Source organism: Buteo buteo, chromosome 5, assembly GCF_964188355.1.
Source record: "Buteo buteo chromosome 5, bButBut1.hap1.1, whole genome shotgun sequence".
NCBI lineage: Eukaryota > Metazoa > Chordata > Aves > Accipitriformes > Accipitridae > Buteo > Buteo buteo.
Window position 1 is genome coordinate 48126288 of NC_134175.1, and position 27231 is coordinate 48153518.

Genomic DNA, 27231 nt, shown 5'->3' on the forward strand with positions numbered 1-27231 from the left:
AATAGTAGCTCTTTTTCTCCAGTTCAATAATCAAATTTTTCTTTCTCTTCTTACCCACCCGCCCCATCTCAGGATGCAGCCTTTTTAAAGCAAAGAGATAAAAGCACCACTGACAGCAGTATGCTGATGGCCATGACAGGTTAGGCAGTATTTTTCCACAAACTCATTGGATCTGTTAAAAAAATCAAATTATATTTTTTCATTACCCCTTTTAAAGGGACAGAAATGTAAGGGTGCCCTCAGACAGGATGACCAGATTGCTTCTGGGTGTGGGCTGCTCCCTTTACCCCATGGGCTGGCAGATCTTCCCATAGGGCAGAAAATTACTTCTAGGCACAAAATTCAGATTGAAAAAGTCCTGTGCCCTGGGGATGGGATGCTCCCTCGGGAAGGGCAGGATATACATGCAGCTCATCGCTGGGAGGACCAGCTACCCATTTCCCACCTCTCCAGCAAGCACTTGAGCTGTATTGTAGTGCCAGACGCCCCACAGTGACAACAGCAACGGTTTAAAGTTGAAAAATTTACCTTTACTAATAGTGATCTTTCAAGGACTACATACAGCCAGGTACATCTCAGTAGGAGCTGCAGGTCTGGATTAAAAAGTAGATGGAGGCACTTTCCTGACTCAGACATCCGATCTCCTGGGAGGTGTGGGAATTCAGCAATACCGTGCCAGTCAGTAATTTATGTTGCCCACCTGTGGGAAGCTCCCTTCTCAACCTCCTTCTTCCCATTCACTGGGCAGGGAGGTCTGCGTGCTGCTAGTAAGGTGCAGGTGCCTAAGCCGTGGGTGATTAACTCTATTAACTCCAGGATTGGATCTACCCTCCCAACTACATCACCCGTGTCAAAAGGCCGGCTGGGGCTGCAAGGGTAGAGTCACTCAGCCACACTCATGGCCTGCAGGTGAAGGGTTGGGCAGAGAATCAATCATGCCAGGTGAAAGGGTGTCTCAGGATGGTTATCAAGACCTCCGAGCTGCTGTTGTCTGCTCTATTAAACGCTAATGGGCCAGGGTTAGAAAAGCCTCGAGGAGTCGCTCTGCTGGGAGCTGGGGAGCGTGTACGTGTGGGAGCGAGCTGTGGTTTACAGCCTAGATGAAAAGAGCAAAGGATGAGCAGAGCTGAAGGATGGCATTTCTAGGGAAGCCGGAGCTAAAAAAAAGAAAATGGTTCTCATTAGCTCGAAGAAATGATCTGGCTGTAGGTATTTGCAGAAAGGGGTAGGAACAAAGTCTTTGGAAAGGCCTTCCAGAAGGGTTAGCGGGAAGGGGCAAGTAGGGAGAATCCAACTTCGAGTTAATTAATAAACTAGACCCTAAAGCTTTTGAACACAAATTGCTCCCTGTGATGGGCTCTCGGCTGCAGAAGGGAGGGAGCCGGTGCAGCGGCGTGACCCGACACTGCGGGAAGTCCAGCTCTAGTCACTTTGCTACTCACTATCTATAAAGAAGGCAGCTCTTTCTAGTTGCCAAATGGCCAAACAGTGTGTGGAGGCTGACTGTAGGTCATTCATCTGCTAAGGAAAGAAATTTTCCCAGGGCAGTAGTAAGGTGTCTTATCAGCTGCAGAATTTGGTTCATCATCTCTTTGACCTTTTCTGCTTTAAAATCTCTGTTCAAGTCCACCCAGAGCTCTGTTTCTGTGGGCATGCTCCTCATTTTCTACCTGAAGTTTGAGAAAGACATTGTAAACTCGGGCGTAACCTACAAATAGGCAGGTCTTCCTATTTCTGTTGTTGATTTTGTCAAGTCCAGTGGTTGAGATGGGATTAGTATTTAAGCAGGGGGAAATTCCACTCCCCTTGTGAGTGAAAATTAGTTATTTTATATATTGAGGCACTAATTTACAGTCCTTTTTTTACTGGGGTGTGTTATTCTGCTCTTGCAGAGTGCCATGCAAAGCAGCCACTTCCAGCGCACAGCTCAGAAAGCCTGGTTTTGCTTAAACATTTTTATTTTACAATGCGCATCATAGTTTATGTACGGTGAAAAATGCTTCTTGCCGTATGAACTTTTGGATTGCTGTGCTGAGCAAAATCTGCACGGTTTTCTTCTAAACACCTTTCTTAGCATAACTCATTACTCACAGTGTGCCGCTATAATTTATAGATGGCTGTGCCTTGAGGGATGAAATGACCTCTGTCACTATCGCATAAATAAGGCTTAGGAATGCCAGGATTTTCATATCAGATGCAGTAGGCTTCTTTCAGTGTTTATATAGAAATAGCGGCATTTTATAGATTTATTTAAGGCTGCAATAGTTTTGCGAACATTATACTGCCAACATTACTGTCTGAAATAACAAAATTGGAGCCCAAAGATGGGGGAGAAAAGCACACATGATGGCTATTAAAAAATAACTGGCTGTTTAGTCAATACAAGTTCAGAAATGTTGGCCGGTAAATCTCAACTCTTCTCTAAGGTTTGACTGTGTATTAAAATATATCAATAGATATTCTATTATGTGACTAACCTATTACCTGGAGAATTTTTGACAGGTAAAAAATAGCGTAGATATCAATCACCTAAAAGGTGATTAAAAAAAAAATCTTCTCACTTGGCTGTAGCTTTTTTATCAAGAAACGAACAGAGAAGATGCTAATTTCAGGCTAGGAAAGCACTGAGACCAAATTCAGGCTATGTGCAGGTAGATGAAGAGTAGGTTAAAAAAAAGCAAGCAGTTTTCAAAACGCTGCAAATTCTGCGTCCTGGGGGACAAATTCAGCTCTGAATGCCACCCATGCACCCTGGCAGTGTGCAGCCATGGGGATGCTACCACCGGGCTGTGGATGGCGAAGGGGAAAGAGAACTGGAAAGTGTTCTCAATTCATTGTCTCCTCTCTAATATGGCTTTTGTCAGTGGGGATCTGACCTCCCTTTAAAGCTGCTTGAGAAAAAAAGCCTTCAACCTGCATCTTTCATGGGCAGGTGGAAGTTACAAATGGCCTCTGTGTGGCAGAGTTTGGTCCCCAGGGTTTGACTCTCCCTTTAGTGGTGTCACCTTTCCTTTGTGGTAGCCATAGAATCAGAGAATGGTTTGGGTTGTCAGGGACCTTAAAGATCATCTAGTTGCGACCCCCCTGCCGTGGGCAGGGACACCTTCCACTAGACCAGGTTGCTCCAAGCCCCATCCAGCCTGGCCTTGAACACTGCCAGGGATGGGGCAGCCACAGCCTCTCTGAGCAACTTGTTCCAGTGCCTCACCACCCTCACAGTGAAGAACTTCCTCACAACTAATCTAAATCTACCCTTTTTCAGTTTAAAACTGTTACCCCTTGTCCTATCACTACATGCCCTTGGAAAAAGTCCCTCTCCAGCTTTCCTGTAGCCCCGCTTTAGGTACTGGAAGGCGGCTGTAAGGTGTCCCTGGAGCCTTCTCTTCTCCAGGCTGAACAATCCCAACTCTCTCAGCCTGTCTTCATAGGAGAGGTGCTCCAGCCCCCTGATCATCTTCGTGGCCCTCCTCTGGACTCGCTCCAACAGGTCCATGTCCTTCTTTTGTTGGGGGCCCCAGAGCTGAACGCAGTACTCCAGGTGGGGTCTGATGAGAGCAGAGTAGAGGGGGAGAATCACCTCCCTCGACCTGCTCGTCACGATTCTTTGGATGCAGCCCAGGATACGGTTGGCTTTCTGGGCTGCAAGCACACATTGCCAGGTCCTGTTGAGCTTCTTGTCAACTAACACCCCCAAGTCCTTCTCCTCAGGGCTGCTCTCAATCCACTCATGGCCCAGCCTGTATTTGTGCTTGGGATTGCCCCGACCCATGTGCAGGACCTTGCACTTGGCCTTGTTGAACTTCATGAGGTTTGCACAGACCCACCTCTCCAGCCTGTCAAGGTCCCTCGGGATGGCATCCCTTCCCTCCAGCGTGTCGACTGCACCACACAGCTTGGTGTTGTCGGCAAACTGGCTGAGGGTGCACTCAATCCCACTGTCCATGTCGCTGACAAAGATGTTAAACAGCGCCGGTCCCAATACCGACCCCTGAGGAACACCACTCGTCACTGGTCTCCACCGCTTACTAAGTTGCTTCAGGTTTACACCACTGGAGGTGAAAGGAGAGTCTGCCCCTTTGTGACTTATCAGACACCCAGAGTGGGATGGCAAACAGAGTGAAATGCTTTTTTTAATCATTATTATGTAAATCTGAATTATCAGTTACAGCTGAGGCTTCATTGCTTGGTTTTCACCAGTGATGATTTATGGATAATTATAATTAGTCAAATAGGCCATGAAGACCTTTAAAAAAAATCTAGCAAGGAAGAGAACATTTTAGTCTCACTAAACCCACTAAATTAAACATGTAGTTTCAGCAGAGGACAAAGAAGGGCTTACTGAAAACTTAATATAATAAAAATGGTCTTATAAAGATTTGGTGATGCTACTAGTTAACAGAACTATATTTTGTCTGAATCTCTTAGGATTGTTAAAACTAGATTTGAAGTGATTGCAAGTGAAATTATTTTGATGAAAATATCTCTTCGTAACACAAACTTGTCTTAAACTGGCAGAATTTTCTGCCTCATGTTGTAAAGTAAGTGAGGGCAGCATCAGTCAGATTCTGAACTCAGGAGGCATAATTACAAGGAGAAATGAGAAAAAACTATCTAGATTGTGCTACTGATATAAATGACTCATCCTTTCAAGAACTGGAAAAGCTTGTTCACATTTCTTAAACATCTTAAATATCTCAAAGAAGAGCTGCAAAACACCAAGACTATTTCCAACCTACTTTTAACACAAGGCCATTATCCCTGTTTATTTTTTCAGTTTGTTGTAGCATCACTAATGGTTCTCTGCCTATAAAAGTTATGAACCTAATTTAACTTTAAAAGTCTTGTTTCTGTACCATGAAAGGCCATGAATTCATACACAAGTCAATTTTTTCCACATCTTGTATTGGCTTCTGTTTTGTTGTTGTTGTTGAAACTAGATCTGTGTTGCTATGTAAGCCATCAAATATACTTCTTAAAGATTGTTTTGTAATGAACTCTATCTTTCAGTATGCTATTGAACCAAGAATTTGGAATCAGAGAGGCAGAACACCATGAAAAAGACCATAAAATAAACCTCCCTCTATTTTAAAATGTACCATCCTTCTTTTCTGTGAAAAGATGTTATTGTGTCTCTGGTCCATGAGTATAAAAATTACTGAGTGCATATAACTGAGCCTGCCTCTACTGCAAATTCTTGCTGCTGAAAGATACAAAAAGTACTAAGCAAAAATTGGCTCAGGCACATGTACCTGCTACTCATACCAACTTCATGGCATTCAAGCAGCAATGTAAGTGCAAATATTCAAGTTGCCTTTAGAAAATAGTAAAATGGATAGCTTCTGTGAACTCACAGCAATTTAAAGAAATGTTACAGATCCTGAATCTGGTAAACGCTATTTAATAATCTTGTGGCGAAACAGTTTTCTGCAGTAGTTGTAAGTATAGTGAGCGAGGAGCAGCACTGATAAAAACACAACAAAGGTTTAAGAAAAGGATTTGATCCCCCCAAGTGTTTGACCTTTTTTGCCGAAGGTGGGGTGACATTACCGTGTCTCCCAATCTGAGATTGACGCCGTTCATCTCTACATAGGAAAACGACTGCAGGGTGGTGTCGCGTTGAACCTGCTCTTTCTTGCCAGGGGTGGACAGGCGCGACCAGACCACCACGTACCGCAGCGGCGGCTTTGAGGGGGGGTGGCTGAAAGCGCACTTCAGGTGGACGCGACCTTGCACAAGCTCGGGAGTTATCACCGGTTGCAAAGCCAGGCTTGTGAGTTTGTCTGGAAGAAGGAAACAAAAGAAGGATGTAGCACAAAATGTTATTTTAATCTCACAGTTGTTCACTCAGCAAGAAGATTTCAATATAACTAAACATGGGAGAAATGTTACATTTTATATTCTTGTGATTTGATTATTAACTATGCAAGCAAGAAAATGTATTTCATACCAAGTCCAAAAATTGCTAGTTGTATACTGACTACCCATTGTTGTTTTAATAGTTGACCTGGTTTTTTTGTGTTTGGTTATGGTTTTTTTTTTTATTTTGCAGTAAGAAAAATGTTATTGAAATGAAACAGATTAATACAAATTAATTACTCTGCCAAAGGCCATCAGCTTTGCATTCCCCTGAAGCACAGCCTTTTGATCCAAGTTTTGCAATAAGTACAGAAGAGATATGAGAAATCATTATGTTGCAGAGGTAAACCAACTCTCAGAGAACACCCAGCCCATATTGCCATGCTGTGAAGATCCTTTCCAGGCTGTTCTGGGACATACCTAGGCTGAGTCTGCTCAATATAATCTCCCTCTGCCCAGAATAGTGCCATTGCTCTAAAAATACAGCCTGCTTTCTATAGGCTTCAACGAGTAATGAAGCTTGAAACTTTTCTTCCTGTTAAACTCACCTAGAAAGTAGAAACAAAAAGATGTATAATACTGTAGGGTGATGTTCTTTCATCTCTAGAGACTCAGACTCAAATGGAACATGAAGCTGGTTCAGATGCTTTGAAAGGATAAATTAAGTAACTTTTTTGGAGTAGTGTAGAAAATATTATGGAAGCCCAAGAGAGTCAGGTATGAGGCTGTTATAGCAGAATGAAGAACCAATATGTTAACATCTGTCCAGCGCAAATAACAAGAGGTAAGAAAAAGAAACAAGTTACTTAAAAAATGAATAAGGGCCAGTTGTTTATATCCTTTTCTCTTTTGTTTCTAAGGGAAGCTGCCTCAAACTGTGGCTCACATCATGACTTTCTGCAGGAAATTATTCCAGAAGGACAAAGTTAGGTGATCAGCTCATGGGAAGATGTGAGCAGAATTGCAAGCACGTACGCTGCTTTTCCCAGCCGTGTCCTTCCTGCCAAGCTATGAAGCTTTAAATTCATTTTGTTTTGCAGCTTAGAAGTTCCAACCGATGTCCTGTTTGGGAGCCGCCAGCGGACGGGGCTGGGGTATTGACCCCGGCAAGAAGCCGTGACGATGCCAGCTGGACCCGGCTCTGGGGCTGCGGAGAGGCTCCTGTGGTGCAATGTTCACAGCTGCATTTAAGACAGGGAGTTAACAACCCCAGCTTTGGATGTTTTCCATCCAATACTCGATACTGCAAAAACATCCTAAAGACAAGAAGTTAAAGACTCGGGAGAGCTGGACCTCACTGAAATGCCTAGGAAAAAGGTGAAAGTTTCAACGGCAGTGGTAAGAAAAAGGCAGAATGTCATTGGTTTGGGATAGGTGGAGAGGGACAAACCTTTTATGAAAAACGCAGGCAGATTTACATTGCTAAACAAGTGTGGATCAACAGAAAGGACAAAACTAATCACCCAAAAGGTATTGGTAAAAAAATTCTTCAAGCAAGGGCACTGGAAATCTTATAGTTTAAAAAAACCCCAAACTTAAACTGGAAAATGGCTGTATTCAGCTAAAAAGTCATTTCTGAGACAGAATCGTGGAAATTAAATAGCAGTTTCATTTATTTTAATGGATATTTTTAATTTCAAATAGTGAATTAATCTCACTTTCTTTGAGCCTTTTTTCTCCCTCTTCTTCATGTGGGAATGTTAAAATATTGATAAAGATAAGAAAATAGATATCTCTCACTTTAAAATCTATTTAAGCTTGAATTTTGCCTGATTGAAAGGTGATAACCCTAGTTTGTCAGTGTGTCATGTCTCTGTCCAAAAATGCTGAAAGGAAAGTATGAAAGTATTTTTTTCCTTTTGAGAAAGAACTGTCTTTTCTGACTAAATCTATATGCACCTGAACATGCTCTGAAGTTCAGAAGGTTTAACTGAGTGAGCAATTGCTTTCTGCTATTCCTTTGTTTCCTAGCTACTGAACAGAGGTTAGATCTCTTGTAGTAGGCTGAAAATTATTTCTGACGAGAGTAATTATATAAATGTCATGAAAAAGATGTTATCTGTTGGGGGTTTTTTTCTTTCTGGAGTTTCAGAATTATCTTTTTTGGGGGGATACTGGATTATTGAAGATAAGTACAGACCTTAGATACAGTGTCGTGGGTACAGTGCCTCAATAAAACCGAGATGCCTCCGCTCACTACGTGTGCAACTTCAAGCCAAAGTGGAGCCAAAGACAGTAGGAAAGGTTACATGTGAACTGTAACCAAGCAAAGAACACTTCAGTAATACACACCAGATTACATTTTGCACTGGTAATAATAGCTATTCTTCAGGAACACCTTGGACTGCTGCTGATTTATTTTCTACACGGTCTGCATCTTGCTGGGAGCGATGCTTGACTTGCAAGGTCACCGAGATGTGCATTGCAATACCAGGACCTTTGAACACAGAGCCAGAGAAACATATGCAACCTTATTGATAAACACTTCACTGATCCTCACCTTCCGCGCAGTAGCCCATGCATCCTTGAGTAGGCTGCAGGAGGTACACAAAGAATTCCCCGCAGTTCCTGACGGCGACGGGTATCCGAAACAAGCAGCAGTCCTTGGTGCCCCCGAAGAAGACCTGCCAGGTAGCACAGGCCGTGAGCCGCTTGCTCTCACCGGGAACTGGCAGGGATTCGGACTTCAGCGACAGCCACACTGGAGCTTGCGTCCCGCATTTATTCATCTGAAGGTGCACACAAAAGAAACCGTTTACAGGCGAAAGGGGTAAGACTCCGTGGAGAATCACTAAAACCCAAGAATTTGAGTGTGGTGAACTTGGAGGGTCAGTGAAAAAGCTGTGTAGGTGGGGATGAAAATGTCTTGCTCGGTTTAGGGAGGTGACTTTACACAGATAAAATTCTCAAAGAACACAATAACTGGATTCCAAAGTATTTTCCTCTATTTTCGGTTGGTTTGTATGAAAGAGATGAAAGCATGTAAACAGGTTAGATCCCTTCTCTGGGAAGCACAGTTTGGGCCGCGCCAGCTGGCCATTCCCATCCGTCCTTCGTCTGTGGCAGAAGAAAGCAAAGGCTGACAGAGCACGAGGGGCAAGACGATGTTAGGACCATCCTGAAGCAGGACACCGCTACGCCCAGAACATCACACACCAGCACCTTCCTCCAAAACAGCTGCAGCTTCAGCTGCCGTTGTCCTGACAGCTCCTGCCCTACCCCTCCAGCACATCCTGGACACATCTCTGGGACCTGAGCCTCTCCCTCGTTCCTGAAGGGAAACACATCTGGAGGATGTAAGAAGCACATGTGCAGGGTATACATGATTTGATCACATTTTCTGGGGTTTTTGACCTTCAGGCTTCTATCTATTAACAGATTCCCTGAATACCCTGAACATAGGAAATCCCAAAGTAGAAGGGGTTAGTCCTAAATGGTTTAAACTACGGTATTTGGAGTCATGGCTGGGAGAGGCTGCACCAGATTTATCTTTCTCAACTTACAGATGGATGTTCAGGCATCTCGGATCTGAATTGCCCTCTGTACCTGCCTGGCTCTTCCCACTGACTAGAGGGACATGATTATCCAAAGCTGTCTTTAAGTACCTCAGTGAGGAGATTAGGTATAATTGGAGCCTAATAAAATATACACAGCCAATTACAATGGTAACTCGTTATTCTGCACTGTTACCTACCATTTGCCAATATGCAAAGCATACAGATATTTGAGCTAAAGTTTGAAAATTATTACCAAATACTGAAAATAATTTACTCCCAGATATCAGTCATGTTCCACAGAGCGTGACTGCTGCCGTTGCTTTGCATTTCTTCAGCCAGCGATAGTGAACTATCTCTAATAGTCCGACTCCAGGGACACGCTTCCTCCTGGTGTGAACATTTGGCTATAGATCACATTGAAAAAGAAAAACCCACTATTTTTTCCCATTGGCCTGGGATTGCTGCTTCACTTTTTAAGATCAAAAGTTGTTTGTGACAGCAGGGGAAGCGGTGAAAGTCAAAGGATAAATTTATTAAGTCACGCGCCAGTGCCCTCCTGTAGTTTGAATTTTACCTGGGAGCTATACAAGCCAGAAAGCAGGGACGGGGAAGCGGGGGCTGCACACCCAGAAGAAGAAAGTATTTGAAGAAATTAAAGCATATGGCATGACACAGTCTGATTTCCTTTTGGAGCTAGTTATTGTCAAGCTTCTGAAAACAAGAGACACCATTAAAATTGTCCAAAGTCTTTTTTTATCCCCCAGAAATGTGGCAGCGGCCGAGCAGAGGGGCTGACCCTGCCCTCCCGTTCAGGTGCCAGTGTTCCCAGTGTCCCTGCAGAAGGCACTGGAGGTCATCCAGAGCAGCAGGTCCCCGGGGAGGAATAGCGTGCCGGCGTTGAGTTAGCAAAGGAGAGGAGGGGATCAGCATGAAAATACTTTTATGTGGAACTTTAGACACATCCCTTCCCTTCCTTTATTTAAAAGCCACGTTGTGTGTAACTTTTTAAGAGGTTTGTTCTGCTTATTTATCTACAGCTTTAAGGGACACCAGTGCTTTCTGTGCTGGGAAAAATGCAGATGTTGGGAATTTGTTCTATCCTGGTGAAATTCTGACCTAGAGAACGAGATTTGATGTGAAGTAACCTGTTTCCAAAGCATGTTTATAAGCATACACCTGTAATTACACAGAAGACTGGAGCAAACATCATCCAGAGAAGAAGTACTGTATGCGAAGGAAGAAGGACGGGCACGAAGAGAAGGATGGCAACAGGAGCTCAGCGGTCTCTGCTTCGTACAAATTTTATCTTCTTGCTGAGATACTTGCACCTTGAATTTCCTTTTACTCCAGGTAACTGCTGACATCAGTGCCTCTGCATGCGGGAGTAAAGGTTTCTGGACTGAATCATTATTTTTCAAATGCCATTGAAATGCAGGTATTTGTGAGTGTACCTCGTAGGTGTTTTGAACCCCACAGGCTGGGAAGAATTAGAGTAGGGGGGCACAGAGCAGAAGAGATGAATGAGTGCTGGAGCTCCACGGGTGTGTGCGAGCTCACAGAAAGCCCCGAAGGAAAATATTTTGGTAAGGAGACACAGCGCAGCCTACCCATCCCTCCTGGGGTGCTCTCCTGAGGACCTGACCCCACGGCTGGCACCGGTGCTCGCTGCCCAACAAGGAGGAAGAGAAGGAGGAGGAGGAGGAAGAGGAGGGATGCCAGCACCGCTCATGCCATAGGAAGCATTCCCCCAATGCTGCTAACAGCCGCTGCAAAGGGCTGTTGTCGCCTTTTAATGACATTTGGTTGCTGAAGGGTGACCTTCATCGCTTTGAGGTGACTTGATCTCCTGCAAATACCTGTGGCTCAAGGAACATTTGCACCCATGGCTGAACAAACTGAAAAAATACTCCAACGATTTTCTGTAGAAGACCTTTTGCTGCTCAAAATAAGCTGTTGCATCCATTTGCTCCTGCCTTTGCCAGTGTAACTGGCCCCAACATGTCAGCACTGCTCCATTTGGGAGTGCGGCCACTGGGCTGCCTCTGGCCAGGCACGCACGGTGCCTCAGTTTCCCCAGCTGCTGCCTGAGCTTGGGCAAATCACTTACTCTTTGTGTACCTCACTTCCTTATCTCTAAACTAGAAGTAGAGGTGGCTGAGATGGTAATAGTACTTCCCTGCCTTGCAGCAGTGCTGAAAAGATAAATTCATTAATGAGACACCCATCTATCTGCTGTGCTGTTGGCCATAAAGATAAATAGACAGACGCAAGTGCATTCTGGCTGCAAAAAAAAGACAAAATGCGGTCCATGCGTAAAAGTGGGTCTGCATCCCCTGTTATCACATAAAGGAGAAAAACCAATGCTGAAATAAGAGGATGGTGACTTTCTCCCTCTTTGTATTTATCCTCGCCACAAGTCTGTGAGCCATTTCAGTGCTCGAGAAAGTATGGATTAGCATCGCTGATGTCAGCCGCCAGCATTGTGTGCAGGCTTTCTGATAACACCCCGCTGTGATCTGCAGCACCCTGGATTTGTTCTGGCAAATCTTGCGCTGAAACCGTTTGAGCAAAATAGTTTATTATGTAATGTGCACAAATTACAAGCAGTAATGAACCCTTTTGACTGATTTTGCACCCAGGAAAAGTCAGACTGTGAGAAAGCAAGTTATTGTAACAAACTATGATACAGTATTACAGGCTGGCCAAGGAAGGATTTGAGTATAAATCAAATATTTCTGTTTTCCTGGCAGCCTTATGACATAAGTGCATTTATTTTTGGCTTTGAGCTACAAGTTGTCCATCTCAGTTAGACGAGTTGCCCCATGCTAGCCGAAAGGATTTGCTGTGTGAGGCCTCTGTGAATTAGAAAGCAGACCTGGGAAGGCAAGGGCAAATGTATATTCATGTATTCAACCAGCGTTACAGATAAGAACAGAAAAAAAAACAAAGAAAAAATATTTAAAAAAAAAAGTCTCGGAGAAGAGACTTCAAAAAGCCAAAATTTTCAAGTCCCAGCTGTAGCATAATTAGCATTAAATTTTGTAGCCGTCATTTGGGAGAGTAAACAGAAAATGGAATACAGAGGTAGTAAACGATTGGCATTTAAGATATAGCATTTACCTGCAATAACTACAGTCATGGCTGCTCTATGAATAGCACGAAGCTGTGGGAATCTCACACCATAATTCAGCAGCATTTCCAAACTGAAGAAGAGGAATTATACAGCTGCTTCCCCAGAAGAGCAAACTCTGCCAGTCTGTCACAGGCAGGAGCTCGTCTGCTGGGAAGCCGGTGGTGGGGATCAGGCCCTGGCTTTGCTGGGGTTCTCCAGGCGATCTACGTAATTTAGACTGCACAGGAGCACTATTGCTGTGGCATGCAAAATACCCGTGCTTCCCACTCAAAATGGAAGCTACGCAAGCAGGAAGAAAAGTAAGCTACAATGGCAGCAGCACTGGAAAATACATGTGTGCCCACAGTCTGTCCATTTATCTCTGAGTACATTGGTAGGTTTGATGAGAAATAGTCCCTCTCCCTACAGACCCTGTCTCCCTTACGTGTCTTTAAGCAGTGTCCTGGATGGTGAGCTGCAGTGGATGTCTCATTAACACTCTACGGAAGAGATCACAAGCATTTGGTTGCTTCGGTTGACATGTTTACTTGGACTTGCAACTGATCATTGTCATGGGAAGTTAGTGAAGTAAACTATATTGTTGTAAATGACCTAAATTTAGGTCATTCAGTGCATCTGAATCAGCTATCCAGTGGCACAGCTTGCACAAATGAGAACTTATCTAATGCAAAAAGGAGGTTTTAGGCTGTTTCCAGGCTTCTTTAGTGCTCAGTATCCTTTCATACTTTATCCAATTACAATTAAGTGGTGTTTTTAATCTTCAAAGCATTTTATAAACCTTACCTAATTAATCTCCGCAACACCTCTATGTGGCAGGTAAGCATTCATTAAGTATTTTTGATTCGTAATTAGGCACCAGCTAATCTTTTAAATAATTCGGTTCAGAAAACCTAAATGAAAAAAAAATTAAATTTGATCCCCCTTTGCCAAAACAATGGGACAAACCATTCTTGTTTAATCCAATGATGTCTCCTTCCATTTAGTTGGGGTTTGGAGAATCAACTCGTTTGATTGATTGAACACTCTAAGGTTCTTTATAATTGCACAAAGAAATCAAGCTTGATTGTTCTTGTCACTTGGGTATTGCACTGAAATTATGCTGTTAAAAATAAGTAGCACCATATGTGAGCAATGCATTGTTTTAGTTAGATGGAGATGGAAGGTTTTTTGGTATACTGTTGGTTGGCAGTTAAAGCATTGTGATTTTGCATCTGTTATCCACTCAAAACTTTACTTTGTCTTAGTTTTTTGAATTTCTTTGTAGTAAGTTAAAGTAAATAAGATTTTTTTATTTCAATCTGGGGCCGAACTCCACAGAAATCAGTTTACATCAGGAATATCTGTAGTAGCAATTAAACCACTGCCTGTCTTGTTTTCTTTCAAGTACATGCTTCTGAACAATAGAGGCTGTAATTGTAATTTCTACAGAAGGCTTTTTGTATGCCTGAAAAACAAATAAGAAAAACAAAACCTCATCATACCTACTATTATGATCTTGGAGTATTTACGTATATGTGAGAGAAAGAGAATTACAAATGAAAACAGGAAAGAATACCTTGAAAGTGTCACTTGCTTTTAAGTTCATAAAACAATTGCAAATCAAAGTCGGATTGGATTCAGAGCAAAATAAAAATTGAAACAAAATAAAAAATTAATAGTATGCAGTTGAGCTATTGTATTTCGATTGTGAGTATAAAATGTTCTACAACAGCTTAAGTAGAGGAGGAAATTAAACCAAGCATGGGAAAAGTAAATCTTCTTCTCCAGGGGCTACAATATTAAGCATCATAGGCAGGTTAGATTTTACACGCTTTAACATGACCTTGTTTTATACACCAAAGATTAGCATTTAAGCCTACGTTTCAGCCTAGTATATATATATAAAAATAAATTTATATTGTTAAAATTGCAACTGTTGAGAAAACATGAGCCCTGACTGCACAGCATGTCCTTCTTATGCCACATTTATAGTTGTACATGAATTTAGAGCATATACAAATTTGGAGATGGTTTTGCTCATTTAGAGAATTAAATCTCTGTAGGAGGACATTGGCAGTAATCTTGGTATACAGTCACAGGCAGGTAATATCATTGGGCATTTCCAAAACAGAGTGTCATATCCATATAACTAACCTGTAGAAATCCTTGCTGCAGGATTGCGGATGCTGAAAACTTACAGTGACTGGGCTGGCTCATGGGAGAGAAATCCCTTTAAAGTCTCATACAGCCCATGTCTGACTCCAGAAGCCCCTGAACCAGGGGTTGCTGGAGATAAGTGATGTGCAAAGCTGAAACTATTGCCCTGCTCCTGCCCTTCCCTCTGGACAACCACCTTCGGCTGCCAGCAGGGACGAGACCCTGGGGCTGGTGGACCTCCGCTCTGGTGCAGGAGGTCACTTGGAGGTTCCTGCCATGCATGCCGACGGGGTTGCAGAAAATAAAGCGAACCCAAGTGAGGGGTTGTCTTAAGACTGGGAGGAAACCAAGACTGAAGCAGTGGCTGCTCTGAGAGGTTGAACTTGAGCTGATGGGATGCGGTGCTGTGCACATATATACCTATGGGTGTGGGTGTATCTGTGTAAATGTATGTGTACGCACCTGGTATGTGCCTATCGGTCTGGGTAGTATGCATATTTTTAATGCACACATATATAAATGCTGAACCATACATCTGGGCCATGGGTATTGATGGGTGTTGTGGGAGGACTGCTGGCTGCTGAGGTACTCTGACATTTCAGAAAATGTGGAGACCAGTGAGACCAGTGTCTTACCTGGGCAGTGGGTGTGCAGTGATTTTTGTGGTCAGTGCAGTAACATCTGTTTTAATCTCTCTGCTCAAGGAATGTGGTACCACAAATCTCCTGTTTCAGAGGACAAGTGTTTAATAGTGACAGTTGTTCCAGTAGTGATTCTGGCTTTAATCCCTTTCTTTTTAGCTTATCATTTGCAGTTTGCAATTGACTACTCAAAGCTGGAAATATTAGCATTGCTTTGAGAAGTAATGAAGCCGACTTGTGCATGTGGTATCAAGAGTATTATTGCTGGCTCCAGAACCAATTACTATTTGCATAATCAAATTCTTAATTGATGTTTTTCCTTAAGGTTGCAGAGTATAATCTATGCTTTTTTACCCCCGTGTAAATGAGGAGAAGTAGTGAATTTCCAGTCGCATTTCTGGCTTAATGGTGAGGTGTGAGCCAGCATTGCGAGGCCTGCCTGTCGTTAGCATGGCATGGCATTTGGATTTGCATTACGGTTAGCAGCATGCACTGCTCTTTTGTAATCCACAAATTGATCTTTTATCTGACTGTAGAGCAGATCTTCAATAATGTTAGCATGTTGTGTTCTCCCGCATTTCTTTGTTAGTATTCATTCCTTTTACGGGGCTTGCCCATATACAGATGTATACAGATGTATGTGTATATACTATATTATTTTAATTCAGAAGCCTGAACTTCTGTAACTGATGTATGTTTTTCCTACACTGACTGTTAAATACTTCTCTGTATTTTTAATAGATTTTCTGTTGAGCTTGAATTTTTATGTCACTTTTGTTCTTTCTCTGAAGGTCATTTTACTACTAGGTCTGGCCATGTCTGTGCATTGTTTCTTGCTCCTTAGTACAGTGCCTTAATCTTAGTAAAAGCTTCCCTATGCTTTCTTCCTTTAGTGTTTTTGCCTTTCACAGTGAATTTGGCAGTTCTTGAAGAACAAACTGTTGTTTGTGATCTGTAGGCAGCAGCCTCAATACCTGGGGATACAAATTTTGCAAGTTTGTGTTGCTTTTCGACTAGGATTTGGGTTTGGATGGGGAAGTGGCGGTGGCCAAGAGTGCACGCCCAGGATCCGGTAATTGCTGTGCCTCCTTCGGGAGCACAGGGGGAGAAGCGAGGAAGAAATAGAGGGAGGAAGGTCAGGATCATTCATTACCCCCCAGAGAAATTCAGCAGGCAAAGCCTAAATTGGAAAGCTGTTTCAATCAAAAGTATTTTGCCACTGGAGGTATGAGTTTATGGACAGCAGTTGGATTCGAGGGATGGAGAATTCAGGAATACAATTCATATTTTCACTCTCTTTGACATGAAAGCTTTTGAGTTTTTCTTCTGTCTTTTTTCCCTTTGTTTTTCACTTGTTTGTTAAACTAGTAGATGAGAAGCAGCTTCTTAAGAGCTGTTACTCGTTTTTCATTACAAAGGCTGCCGTGCCTCTTAGCTGTGACATGGTTGCAGGCTGAGGCTCTCATAACTTCTGTATGTGACTTGGTTCTGCTCTCTCTTGAATATAATACTTTCTATGGTTATGAAACTGCGTGCAGCTGGAGCCACATTTTTATTGTGGAGATTTTTTTTGTGGCAAGATTCAGAATACAGGTTTTGAGAGCGTGTCTGAAGGAGCCGGCTACCCCTGCCCAGGCACCGCAGCCGGTTCTTGGCGCTCACCTCCCTCCTGCCCACCCAGCACGTGCCCTTCGTCCTGCCGCAATTCTCTCCCAAGCTGGGCAGGACTTCTAAATCTCCATTATGGTTTAAATCCCTTTTGAGCTCAACTGGGTGACAAGAATCCTTACCTACTATTACTTTGAATTAAGAAGTTAATCTTATCCATCGATAAGCAGCTAATTGTATCCAACCAGTATCAACAGGATATCACCAGGCATATATTTCACCAGGAGCTGGACTAATGCACTCTTTAACTCTCCAGCTGTATTGTCGGGCTTTATTTGGTCTCTTTTCTCTTCTATCCGTTAGGCTTTTGTCTTTAACTTGTTTAATTAAAATCAGCTCACTCCAGCCAGGCTGGAATGTCCAATAATAACTGCTTATTAAGGAGTGGAAGCTGTGCAGTTATTAATTTAAATTATTTTGTTCCAGAGGTTTTGCTCAAATTAAATGGAAAACCAAATTAAACAATGATTTAATTAAGTGGAAGAGAGAGAACGTAGAGGCAGATTTAGAAGGTGAAAATCTAAAAGAAGCGTATTCTTCCAGTTGTGACATCTAACAGATGTAATCCTTCATCAGCACAGCGAAGCAGAGATTTACTGTCATTCAGAGGATAATGAAGAAACCAATGACAAGAATTATGTTACAAGATAAGAAACTAAACTAATGAAGATAGCTCTACAAACCTGAATAAAAAACTCCAGAGAAGAGATTAAAAGAAACAAAGCATGTATTGTTGGAAAGAACTCTCATAGAGTTGAGCATTACTACATACTCAAAATTGCTGGAATACAATGACAAGTTAAGTAATTTTATGGAATATATACACACTTACAGAACAAACTGTAAAAATAAACTTCATAATGCATTGGGATATTCAAGGATGACCTGCCATGGAATGAATATTTCAATAATAATCTTGCCAATTTTTTCATGTTAATTAGATTTATTGTTTGTGTATGCAGAGAGTTAGAAATCCCACAGTAGTAATAATTATCTCTTAATATTTCATTTAATGTTCGATTATTAAGATATACTTCTGTTGTGACAGGTTCACAGGTCCATTTTGAATGGATATGAAACAGTGTTTGCTAATTTCGAGAAGGTTCTCCAGCTAGGGTAGCATTGCCTAATATTAAACTTCCTGGCACTCTAGGTTGAATATTTCATCTTTAAATTCATTTATGGTAATTAGTTTATTACTTTCTGAATAATTTTGTTTAACAGTGTGTTTGAAATTATTCTAACCTCCTGCAGCTGGGCTATTTGAGATGGCAATGACTTCAGTTAGGGTCTCAAGTTGCTCTGGCAGCAATGATTGCAAGTTAAATGTTATTGTCATACATATTAAACATACATAAAACAAGATAATTATAGTTTTGTCTTTTTTAGAGAGTAGTCTTATGTGGTGGAGCTTTTTTGCTCTAGAAAGCCATTAGCATACTTATGAAACTAAATAATACAAGAAATGGTAATAGTGGAAAAAGACTCAAATATAGCTTTTCCTTCCGTATCACTAAAAAATCTCTTTTAATATTCACGTTTCTGATTTTTCCCTTCTGATTTCATAATAAGGCCATGTTCCTAATTGACAATAAATCATATGAGGAAAGAGTCAGGTTCCAGAAGCCATTCTTAAAGTAACAGAATTGCTTTACAGTGACATATGTGGATCACTAGGGTATCTCTCTTTAGAGTTGGAAAACACCTTGTTTTATACTTGAATAACACCCAGTCCATAGGGAACCTAGTCTCTGGTTACTGCCCTTGGATGTAACAGTACTATTATTATTATTATTATTATTATTATTATTATTATTATTACTGTTATTGTTATTGTTTTCCCATTACCACTCACCTAACCCCATTGCAGTCTACTGGTTATGAGAGTATAGAGGTGGCTGGAAAAGAAAATCACATCAAAGGATTTATTAAAATTCACCAGGGTTATGCTTAAGTTTTACTGACTTCAACGCATCTTGTTGGCATTTCTGCGGGCCTGTTGTTGATCATGAACCGGTACCATGCCGGTGGCAAGGAGTGGTCACAAACCAGGTCCTGAATCGCCGTTCGCTGCAGCTCCAGCGAGTCAAACCTGGTGCTCCGGTAGGGATTGCGGAGGACGCGGTGTCCCTCCGGCGAGCACTCGGGAGCTGGAAAAGGGTGAAAAAGGACAAAGATTAAATAAGTTAATTCAACTGGATACTGTTAATAACCGTGCTTAAAGGAGGGGTACGTCTCTTAAGTTCAGATTCAGTTTAGGATTGGGCTAGTTTTCAAGGCAAACACTGGGAAAAGATCAAATTTGGAATTAAATATATAAAATTGGAAGCTTGGTAACAAGAAGATTTTAGTTATCCAGATTTTCATCATATCTGAATCAGAACTAGAAACCTCAATCCTTTAATGTGATATCAGTCTAGTTTTATGGATTAACATGCGAATTGCTCCTCCTCAGAAATCGAGTAATGTTTTGAGGTGCCAAAGCCCTGTGATCTTTGAAAATATGTGGTTTTTTACTTTAGTTTACTATATGCATGAGCATTTTAATCACAATATATATTGATACTCAAGTTTAAAGTGCACTTCACATACTTTTAAATACATATTTAGAATAATGAAAATAAGAAATGCTAAAAAAGAGAAAACAAAATGGTGAAAAAACAACAGTAGAGGTTTTTTAGAAATAAGCTCAAGTTAGGCTTGCAAATATTCAAGTGACAGGTCAGACTTGCCTGAGGCATGTACCCATAAAGCCAAATACATCAGAGCTTCTGCGCATGCATCGCAAAGTTTGAATAAAAACTGCTGCCCCTTGCCGTATGCTTGTTTACACGCCTGCCCTGTTTATTTTCATATATCTCTTGATTTTTTTACAGAATATTCAGTAGGTTTTTATCACCTAATAAAAAGAAGCCTTGCAGTGATTCTTTTAGAAGTTGTTTATTTTCAGAAAGCTTCTCGTGTAGAAAAAAAGGCTTTGTCTTTATTATCTTAGCCATTTCTCTATGGGGCAAAGTCCATTTTCGCTGTGTTGGCACTGCAGAGCGGGTCACTGGAGGAGGCTGAGGTGGAGTTGCTCTGCTTTATGCATCGGCAACAGAAGGCTCAGCTAATTTCTTGCTGCAGTAATCTTTAATCGCTCATGATGATGTAAGAGGCAGGAATTTCACAACCTGGTTTCAGGAGCAAGCCGAGCACTTAGCAAATCACCTCTTTGCACTGTAAATACAGCTTATGTATGTATGTGACACCGTTGACAGAGAATAAGACCCCTCCCCATAATATCATTTTTCAAATGTCATTTTTCAGATTATAACTCTGCTTTAATATTACGCCAGTGGCACTCTGAAACAGATTTATCATTTTTATTTTATTGACAAGATACTCAGAAGGTCAAAGTCAATCCATTTATGGTACTATTTTTAAAGATTATTTTTATTGTGCCAAAGGCAAGGCAATGGTATACAAGACAAATGGGGACAAAATGTAGCGTAACAGAGCCTTTATTGCAATTTTCAGGGAACTAAACTGTCAAAGCAATAGTGCAATTCCAATGCAAAATGCAGCTGAATTAATACAATTGCCTTTTTAAATAAAAAAGGAGTGCCCTAAGCTTTTCTTTTTTACAGGTAAGAGCCATTTTAGAGAGGGAACACTTGGAAATACTGCACCTCTAATTAAATCTGGGATCCGATTCCCTCCCTCAGATGTCCTTTCTGGGGATTTGGGCTCAGCGGTAGGGACCACATGGAGACGGTCCTTTGCCAATTCCCAGCCCAAGGGAATAAGTGACATTTCAGCAGACCAACTATTTTATACAAATGAAAAGTTTACCCTATATTTAAAAACCATTAAAAAATGCAGACCCTCGCTGACCCCTTCAATATCACTTGGTGCTTCAGGAGTGTTAATGGGACAACTTTGGCTCGTGGTGCCTTTTGCTTGCCCTAAGTACCTGCTTTCTGAACGAAAGACAGAAGAGTCTAAAAGTAAACAGCTCTTTGCACAGTATTGCCACAGGAATCCTGCAAGAGCATTTTAATATAATTAATTGCATTCACTTTCTCAATAATAATAATATCAAATACTCCCTTTAAATGTAATTAATAACCTTCTGCTCAATATGTATTAATTATAATCCAAATTCACACAACATGTTGCGGTCTTACCAATGATTAACTACTCTGTCTAAACAATGCAAATATATTAGACACTGAGACACAGCTAATTATTTTTCATCCTTCGCATAGTTTTGTTTGCAGTAGAGCATATTAACGTTAGAGGAGTTGAACGCTGCAGATGGGACCTGCAAAGAGCAAGAAGGGGCTTGGAGGAGCACATGGAGGAGGCACGCAAGGTCAGTATGGAGAGGGGTGTTCACCCATTAAATTTAACAGTATTTGGGACAAACGCCATGTGTTCACTCCTTAAAGAGCATATATGTGAAGCCCTGGCTCAGGCAGCCACCACCTCTAAAGGTGTATTTTAGTCTGTATTTAATGTCAGAGTATGTTTATATACCTGTGACTGGGTTTAGTTATGCTTGCAGGCTGTCATTGAGGAGGCAGCAAGGCAAATTGATCCGCTGTCAGCTCCCCTGGAGCCAGACTGACAGATTTTGTTCTCACCCTGATGCAGATCAGACCGAACCACACCGGAGTCGATGGCGGTGCGCTGGCACGGAGCAGGACGGACAGCGAGCAAAAGCTTGCCCAGGTTTTGCAGCAAGCCGTGAGCAAAACAATCCCTCAATTATTGAGTTTCCCTTGTAAAATGGTGCTTATTATGGCCTTATGACAGAATCATTGTAAATTTTAACATATAAATTGCAGGCCATGGTACAAGTTAATTACTACTGCCTTTCCCGCAGAAATAAATAAATAAAGGCATCACTGTAATCAGACTATATTATGAAAATGCTATTTAGAAAAACCCCAAGAAGATACAGTTGAGCCCTCTTGGTTGTTCACCTGAGGGATGCCCGCCTGTACCTTATGGTGACTGCAGCTACACTCTAATCAGATGAAGCCTTCCTCTTCATTTTTAATTCATGACAAAGTCAGATGCAGATGTCAAGTTTGTGTACAGTGATGAAGTGCTCAGTATCACAATTGTCCCCCCCTGTCGTGGGAAACAATGAAAGTCCACATCCATGTCTTGTATGGGGTTGCTGTTACTCTCTGGTGTGCAGGCTAGATTGCCTTTAAAAGGAAATATTTATTTCTTTACATACGAGAAACCTATACATTTAATTTAATTGCCCAGATTTATTCCTATAATTGCATTAAAAGAGCTTATGAAAAAAATGCTGGCTTTTCAGGCAGCTGAGTGCTCATCGTCATTATCACCGTTCAGATTTCCTTCAGGAAGAAATTAAACTGTGCAGTGAGATTTTGCTGCTCTCAGTCCAGAGTGTTGTTGGAATTGCATGTTACGTGGTAGCTGGCGCTTTAGTCTCCTGCAAAGAGCTGCTTCTTGAACCACCATCACCCTTGATATAGGCAAGGAGCTGTTGCTAAGACATAAGGATTTGTTCTCTTCAGTAGACTTCAAGCATTTTTTTTTTTTGAACCCAGCAATTTTGTGGCAGCAACTTGTTGCAAAGACATACTGAGTAGCTCCTTTTTGACACAAAAAGCAAACAAATAACAATACCTGTTGCAGCTGCTAAGTGAAAACAGCATTTGAATAGCTGTGGCGGCATGATAAAGCAAGTCCCGTGGGGGAAAATCTGTCTCCACTGAAGCCATAAGAAAAGTTGCTGTTAATGCCTGGAGGTCGAGATTCCCCTGACGTTAATGTGTGAGAAGTTGTCATGTGCAAATGAAATGAGGGGCAGCCTGTGGGCTCGCTGGGAAGAAGAGAGCCTCCTGCAGAAGGCAGAAGCATCCAAAAATATCTGATGGAAAAAGAGCAGAAAGTGGATATCTGAACTGGTGTTTCATGTTGAAATACTGTTACGGACCTGGGATTTGGCTCTCACCTAAAGGAAACATTGGCGTGACCACGGCTGGGGGAAGACGTGGATGTCAGTAGATCCTGGGGACAGCAGCAGCCCAGAAGCCCATTCTTGGTGGGTTGCTCAATATGGTGCCAGGTGGGACTGAGGTTCCACGGGGCTATACCAGGGACCAGCCAAAGCAGAGTGTTTTTAGGGCATTACTCTGGGGTCCCCCCAGCACAGGCCCACGCATTTAACACCTTAAACATCCGCTGCCTGGAGCTTATTTCAAGGAGGTTTGTAGCTGGGTGGTCTGCAAGCAGCTGAGCCACACATGCACTTTTCGGGCAGAGGTGTTGGTGGAAAAGATGCTGCTGCGGGGACCACCAGGCATTTGCTAAGGGTCCATCCATCCTGGCTGTTGGTCATGGCCATGGGAGGAAACATCAGATGTGTCAGGGAGGGATGCCAGGAAAATTGGAGCAGCAGGCTGAAAACTTGAAAGAAAATAATTCACTAAACATTTGCTTTTATTTTCTAAAGGCAGGTGAGTGCGGGTGTGACAGAGCTCTACCTGTCGCTCTTGCTCCCAGTAAATATCAGTGGCTTAGGTGGAGGAAGGTTTAAGAAGCTGTGAGATTTTGTTTGTTTGCTTTCAATAGCAGCTGCAAATCAAATAATATCAATAGGTGATGGCAGCTAGAACACCCTAAAAGAAATATAGTCCACAAACCCAAGGTGCATGTTTGTTTTGGGCAAAGTGGTGCCAGCCACGCAATATATTTAAAGGGCATTCTAAAGCTCTGGGAAATAGGTGGCAGATCACAAAATAATTCTTGTGTGGAGGGTGAATGAAAACCCAGTGACCGATCCAGGTAATACTACCCAACAGCACCATTTGCCAATGTGCTGTAATTGTTCTGTGACCAGGAAAGATATATTCCCAGACAGAGATTTCTTCCTCACTGTCATCCCCCACATCGTGGGAGCCCGGCTGGAGCTTTCCCTCAAAACTGCAGCGAGCCCCGGGGCCGGGGAAGCAGGGCTGCCCGCCGGCTTTCACGCGGCTTCGCTCAAAGGCAGAGGGAGGAGATGCTGGGGAGCTTTTGAAGTACAACATTTGAAAATATGCACCCGTATGTATATGTAAGTATGCGTGTGTATATATGAATGTGCATATATATATATTCAAATTATGTAAGAGAATACTCGTATATGTGATATTTGTATGACACACTAAATTTTTGAAGTCCCCCTCTGGCAGGTTTTCATATTTCTGCTTTTTGTTTCTTACAATCCATAGTGGAACAAAACATTTTCCAGAGTGTTTGAATTGCTCTTCACAGGAAAATTATGAAAGATTTTCAGTTGGGAAAATCAGTCTGAAATGCATTGGCTATTAAGCCGTAACTCCAAATTTGCAGACAAAGGATGTGTTCGCTTTCTTCTCTTTCTGTTTTAGAGACAGAAGGAAACCTTTTAATCACCAGCCACTTCCATGCCCGGTGGCTGCATTTCACTGACGTAGCGAAGCTCAAGTGAAAGCTTCTGAAGCTTTCAGTGTGTCAGTGACATCCACTTCCCCGGATTATGATTTACCATACGTTGAAAGAGAGGTTGGTCAGAAAAAGAAGGCAGATGTTGGGAAAGGGGAATTCTTTCCAAGCTCTTAATGGATGTGTTCAAAATAACAGTAGAAGGCTCTGATGTGACAACATTTAAAAATTTCTTTTGCTGGATGCAAATTCCAGGTGAATAATCTATTAATAGATAGGGCATTTGTAGCTAAGACACATCTGACAGTTTATTACAGATGAAAGTTGCTGCCTTATTTAACCAACACTTGCTAAGATTTTAATGCAATTATTCCACATGCTGATGACAAAAATTTTATTCCTAAAAATAGTCAGAGGCAGAAATTTGTTGTGAATGTGAAAGTGATCACTACATAAAAATGCTTGAACCATGCATGCTTCTCTAGTAGGTAAAATATAATAATTTTATAAAAACCTTGATAGCTAATAAATAAAGCTATTTTCAGATAATTCAGAAGCAGAAGAATCTCCTGCTGAACTGAAGTGATAAGGAAGCACATTGTGCAAACACCACATAGTCATAATGGCCAGGTCTTGAACAAGTCATAATGTGTTCATAAGACAAAATTGATAGAGATAAATGAACCATTGTGTAAAATGAATGTAATTATAGAAAATTTGACCCAGGAAGGGGCTGAGCACCTGCTGAAAAGAATAAGACATTTTTCATACATATTATTTGTACTGAATAACAGACAGAATTAAAATGAAGGAAAATCAAGCCAGGGAGGAACATGGTTTTCTAGGAGTCTGCTGCTTAATGCTTCCCTTTAGATATTACACTGTTTTGAAAATAAGGTGTCTTCTTGTAAGTCAGGGAACTCAGTATACAATTAAAGACTCTTTCACATGTATGTCTTACAGAGTAAGCGCTCTTCTTTTGAGGCAGGCTTTAAACTGTTCAGCTCTAGGGATCTGCTATGTTTGGAAAAAAACCATAGCCTGCAATACATCCTCCTGCAGTGCCTGAGTGCGGTCCAAGCACCAATGACAGAGGCAGTGATGTGGGCAGAGATCCCTTCTTCCCTCAGTCCCATGGATGCTCCATGTGACATCCTTGATATTTTGTACTTATGGTATATGTAACTGAAACTCTTACTAGAGATTGCTCCCAGCAGGCAGGATTAGTGAGTTTATTGCTTAATTCTTAGGGAATTCTTTTTTTCTGCACAAAGGCAATAGCACGGGGCCTTGAGAGAAACTGTAGTTGAAAAAAAAAATCCTCCTACCAGCTCAAGATGTTGTCTTTATGATGCATCCGAGTTTCATTTGCCTGGGAACAAGGTCACATATCATCCTGGTTTTCTATGAAGTAAAGCAATATACTATTGACAAGCCAAGGGCCAACGTTCAGTTCCAGAGAAAACAATTATTTATTCATGCTAGTATTTCTTATCTTGGCTTGCATTTCTATTTTTAACTTGTGGTTTAAAAGGAGGAACTGATTATATGAAACTTTTCTTCTAGTCTGTGTTTCCCCTGAATGCTTTGCAGAATAACGTACTACGTACAGCTCGCACAGGAGGACGCAGGTAGAGGCAGATAAGCATTTTGCATGGGGCCAGAAGAGGTGTCAAGAGGGGCTGACAAAATAGGTGACAACAAGGGGTCCCTGCAAGAAACATGAGCAACGTCTGAGGAACTTCTGGGCAGTTTAATGTGGAGTTTGGAGCACTGTCACAGGAGAGGTGCTGAAAAGCACTTTCTTCAGTGGTCCCTAAATAGAAAGCATGAAGGAATGAGTATTTTCAGGGACGACAATGCATGTGTGGCCAACTGACCTGGATGAGCCAAGAAGTTTCCAGCAGAAGTGTTCTTTAAAATGTTTTGGTCTCCGGGACTGGCTATCTGGCATCTCTCATCAATGTGGGCACAACAGGGACGACACATGATCACATAGATAAAAACCAACGGGCAGCTGGACAGGACAGGTGAAGTCTGTAGTCCCCCCTGCTTTGCGAAATATAGCCTCATCTACTGAATGTGCCAGTTGTTAGAAAAGCAACAAAGCTAAATTGTGTCAATTACTCTATTAAATTTTACCAAGTCTCATCCTCGCTAATTCTGGCTCAGCTTCAGAGCCAGGAAGGCTGAGCATCTGAATATAGAAATCACTTACTATTGCTGTGTCAGAAGAGAATTAAAAACCTCATAAATTTCCTAAGTTATCTCTAAGTTAATGATGATGCCTTTAAGGACTTCTGAGCAATCAATAAAAAGAAAATTATAATTATTGTTATTGATTGGTCTATTTTGCTCTCATCCCTCAGAATGAAAAAATGAAACAAAATGAAAAGGTTCTTTCTTACCTCCTAATCTCAGTTGAACATACACTTGCAAATGTAGCTTTCCTAAATAGCAGTAGCAAAAATGAACTCACATGTTTTGATTTTAGAACCCACTGGGCTCTATTCAGATGGAGATTTGATTTCCATGGTTTACCCCTTTGAGAGCTGGAGCTGTTTCCATGCCTCAAGTGCGACGCAGGCTAATTACAATTTGCGAGCCACACATTTTTCCAGACTGCTCCCATGGCAAATGCTGAATTTTGGCCACATTTCCCCCCATTTCTTCAATTTAATTCTGTATGTGGATGACAGAGCGTTGGGGAAAGTGTCACCACTAACTTATTATTGTCAGTGCATCCAGGATGCGGCAGAGACTGGCGGAAAGATAAGGGGACTCCGACTGAAGGCAGCTTAGCTCTGCCAAATGCCAGATCCGTGCGTGTGTCCTGGGTGTGATTTAGTTCCTAATGTATGCA

General features: G+C 41.8%; 1 protein-coding gene across 4 annotated transcripts in view; it reads right to left on the bottom strand.

Annotated features, from left to right (window-relative positions):
* Positions 1–27231, bottom strand: part of LOC142031460 (von Willebrand factor D and EGF domain-containing protein-like) — a 188196-nt gene that overhangs the window by 131137 nt on the left and 29828 nt on the right. For all 4 annotated transcript variants that reach the window (XM_075028942.1, XM_075028941.1, XM_075028939.1 and 1 more), the window contains exons 2-4: positions 18897–19081; positions 8357–8585; positions 5548–5780 (exon numbers count right to left, since the gene is read on the bottom strand). In XM_075028942.1, coding sequence (XP_074885043.1) covers positions 5548–5780; positions 8357–8585; positions 18897–19081 — 647 coding nt within the window. The remainder of the gene's footprint in view (positions 1–5547; positions 5781–8356; positions 8586–18896; positions 19082–27231) is intronic.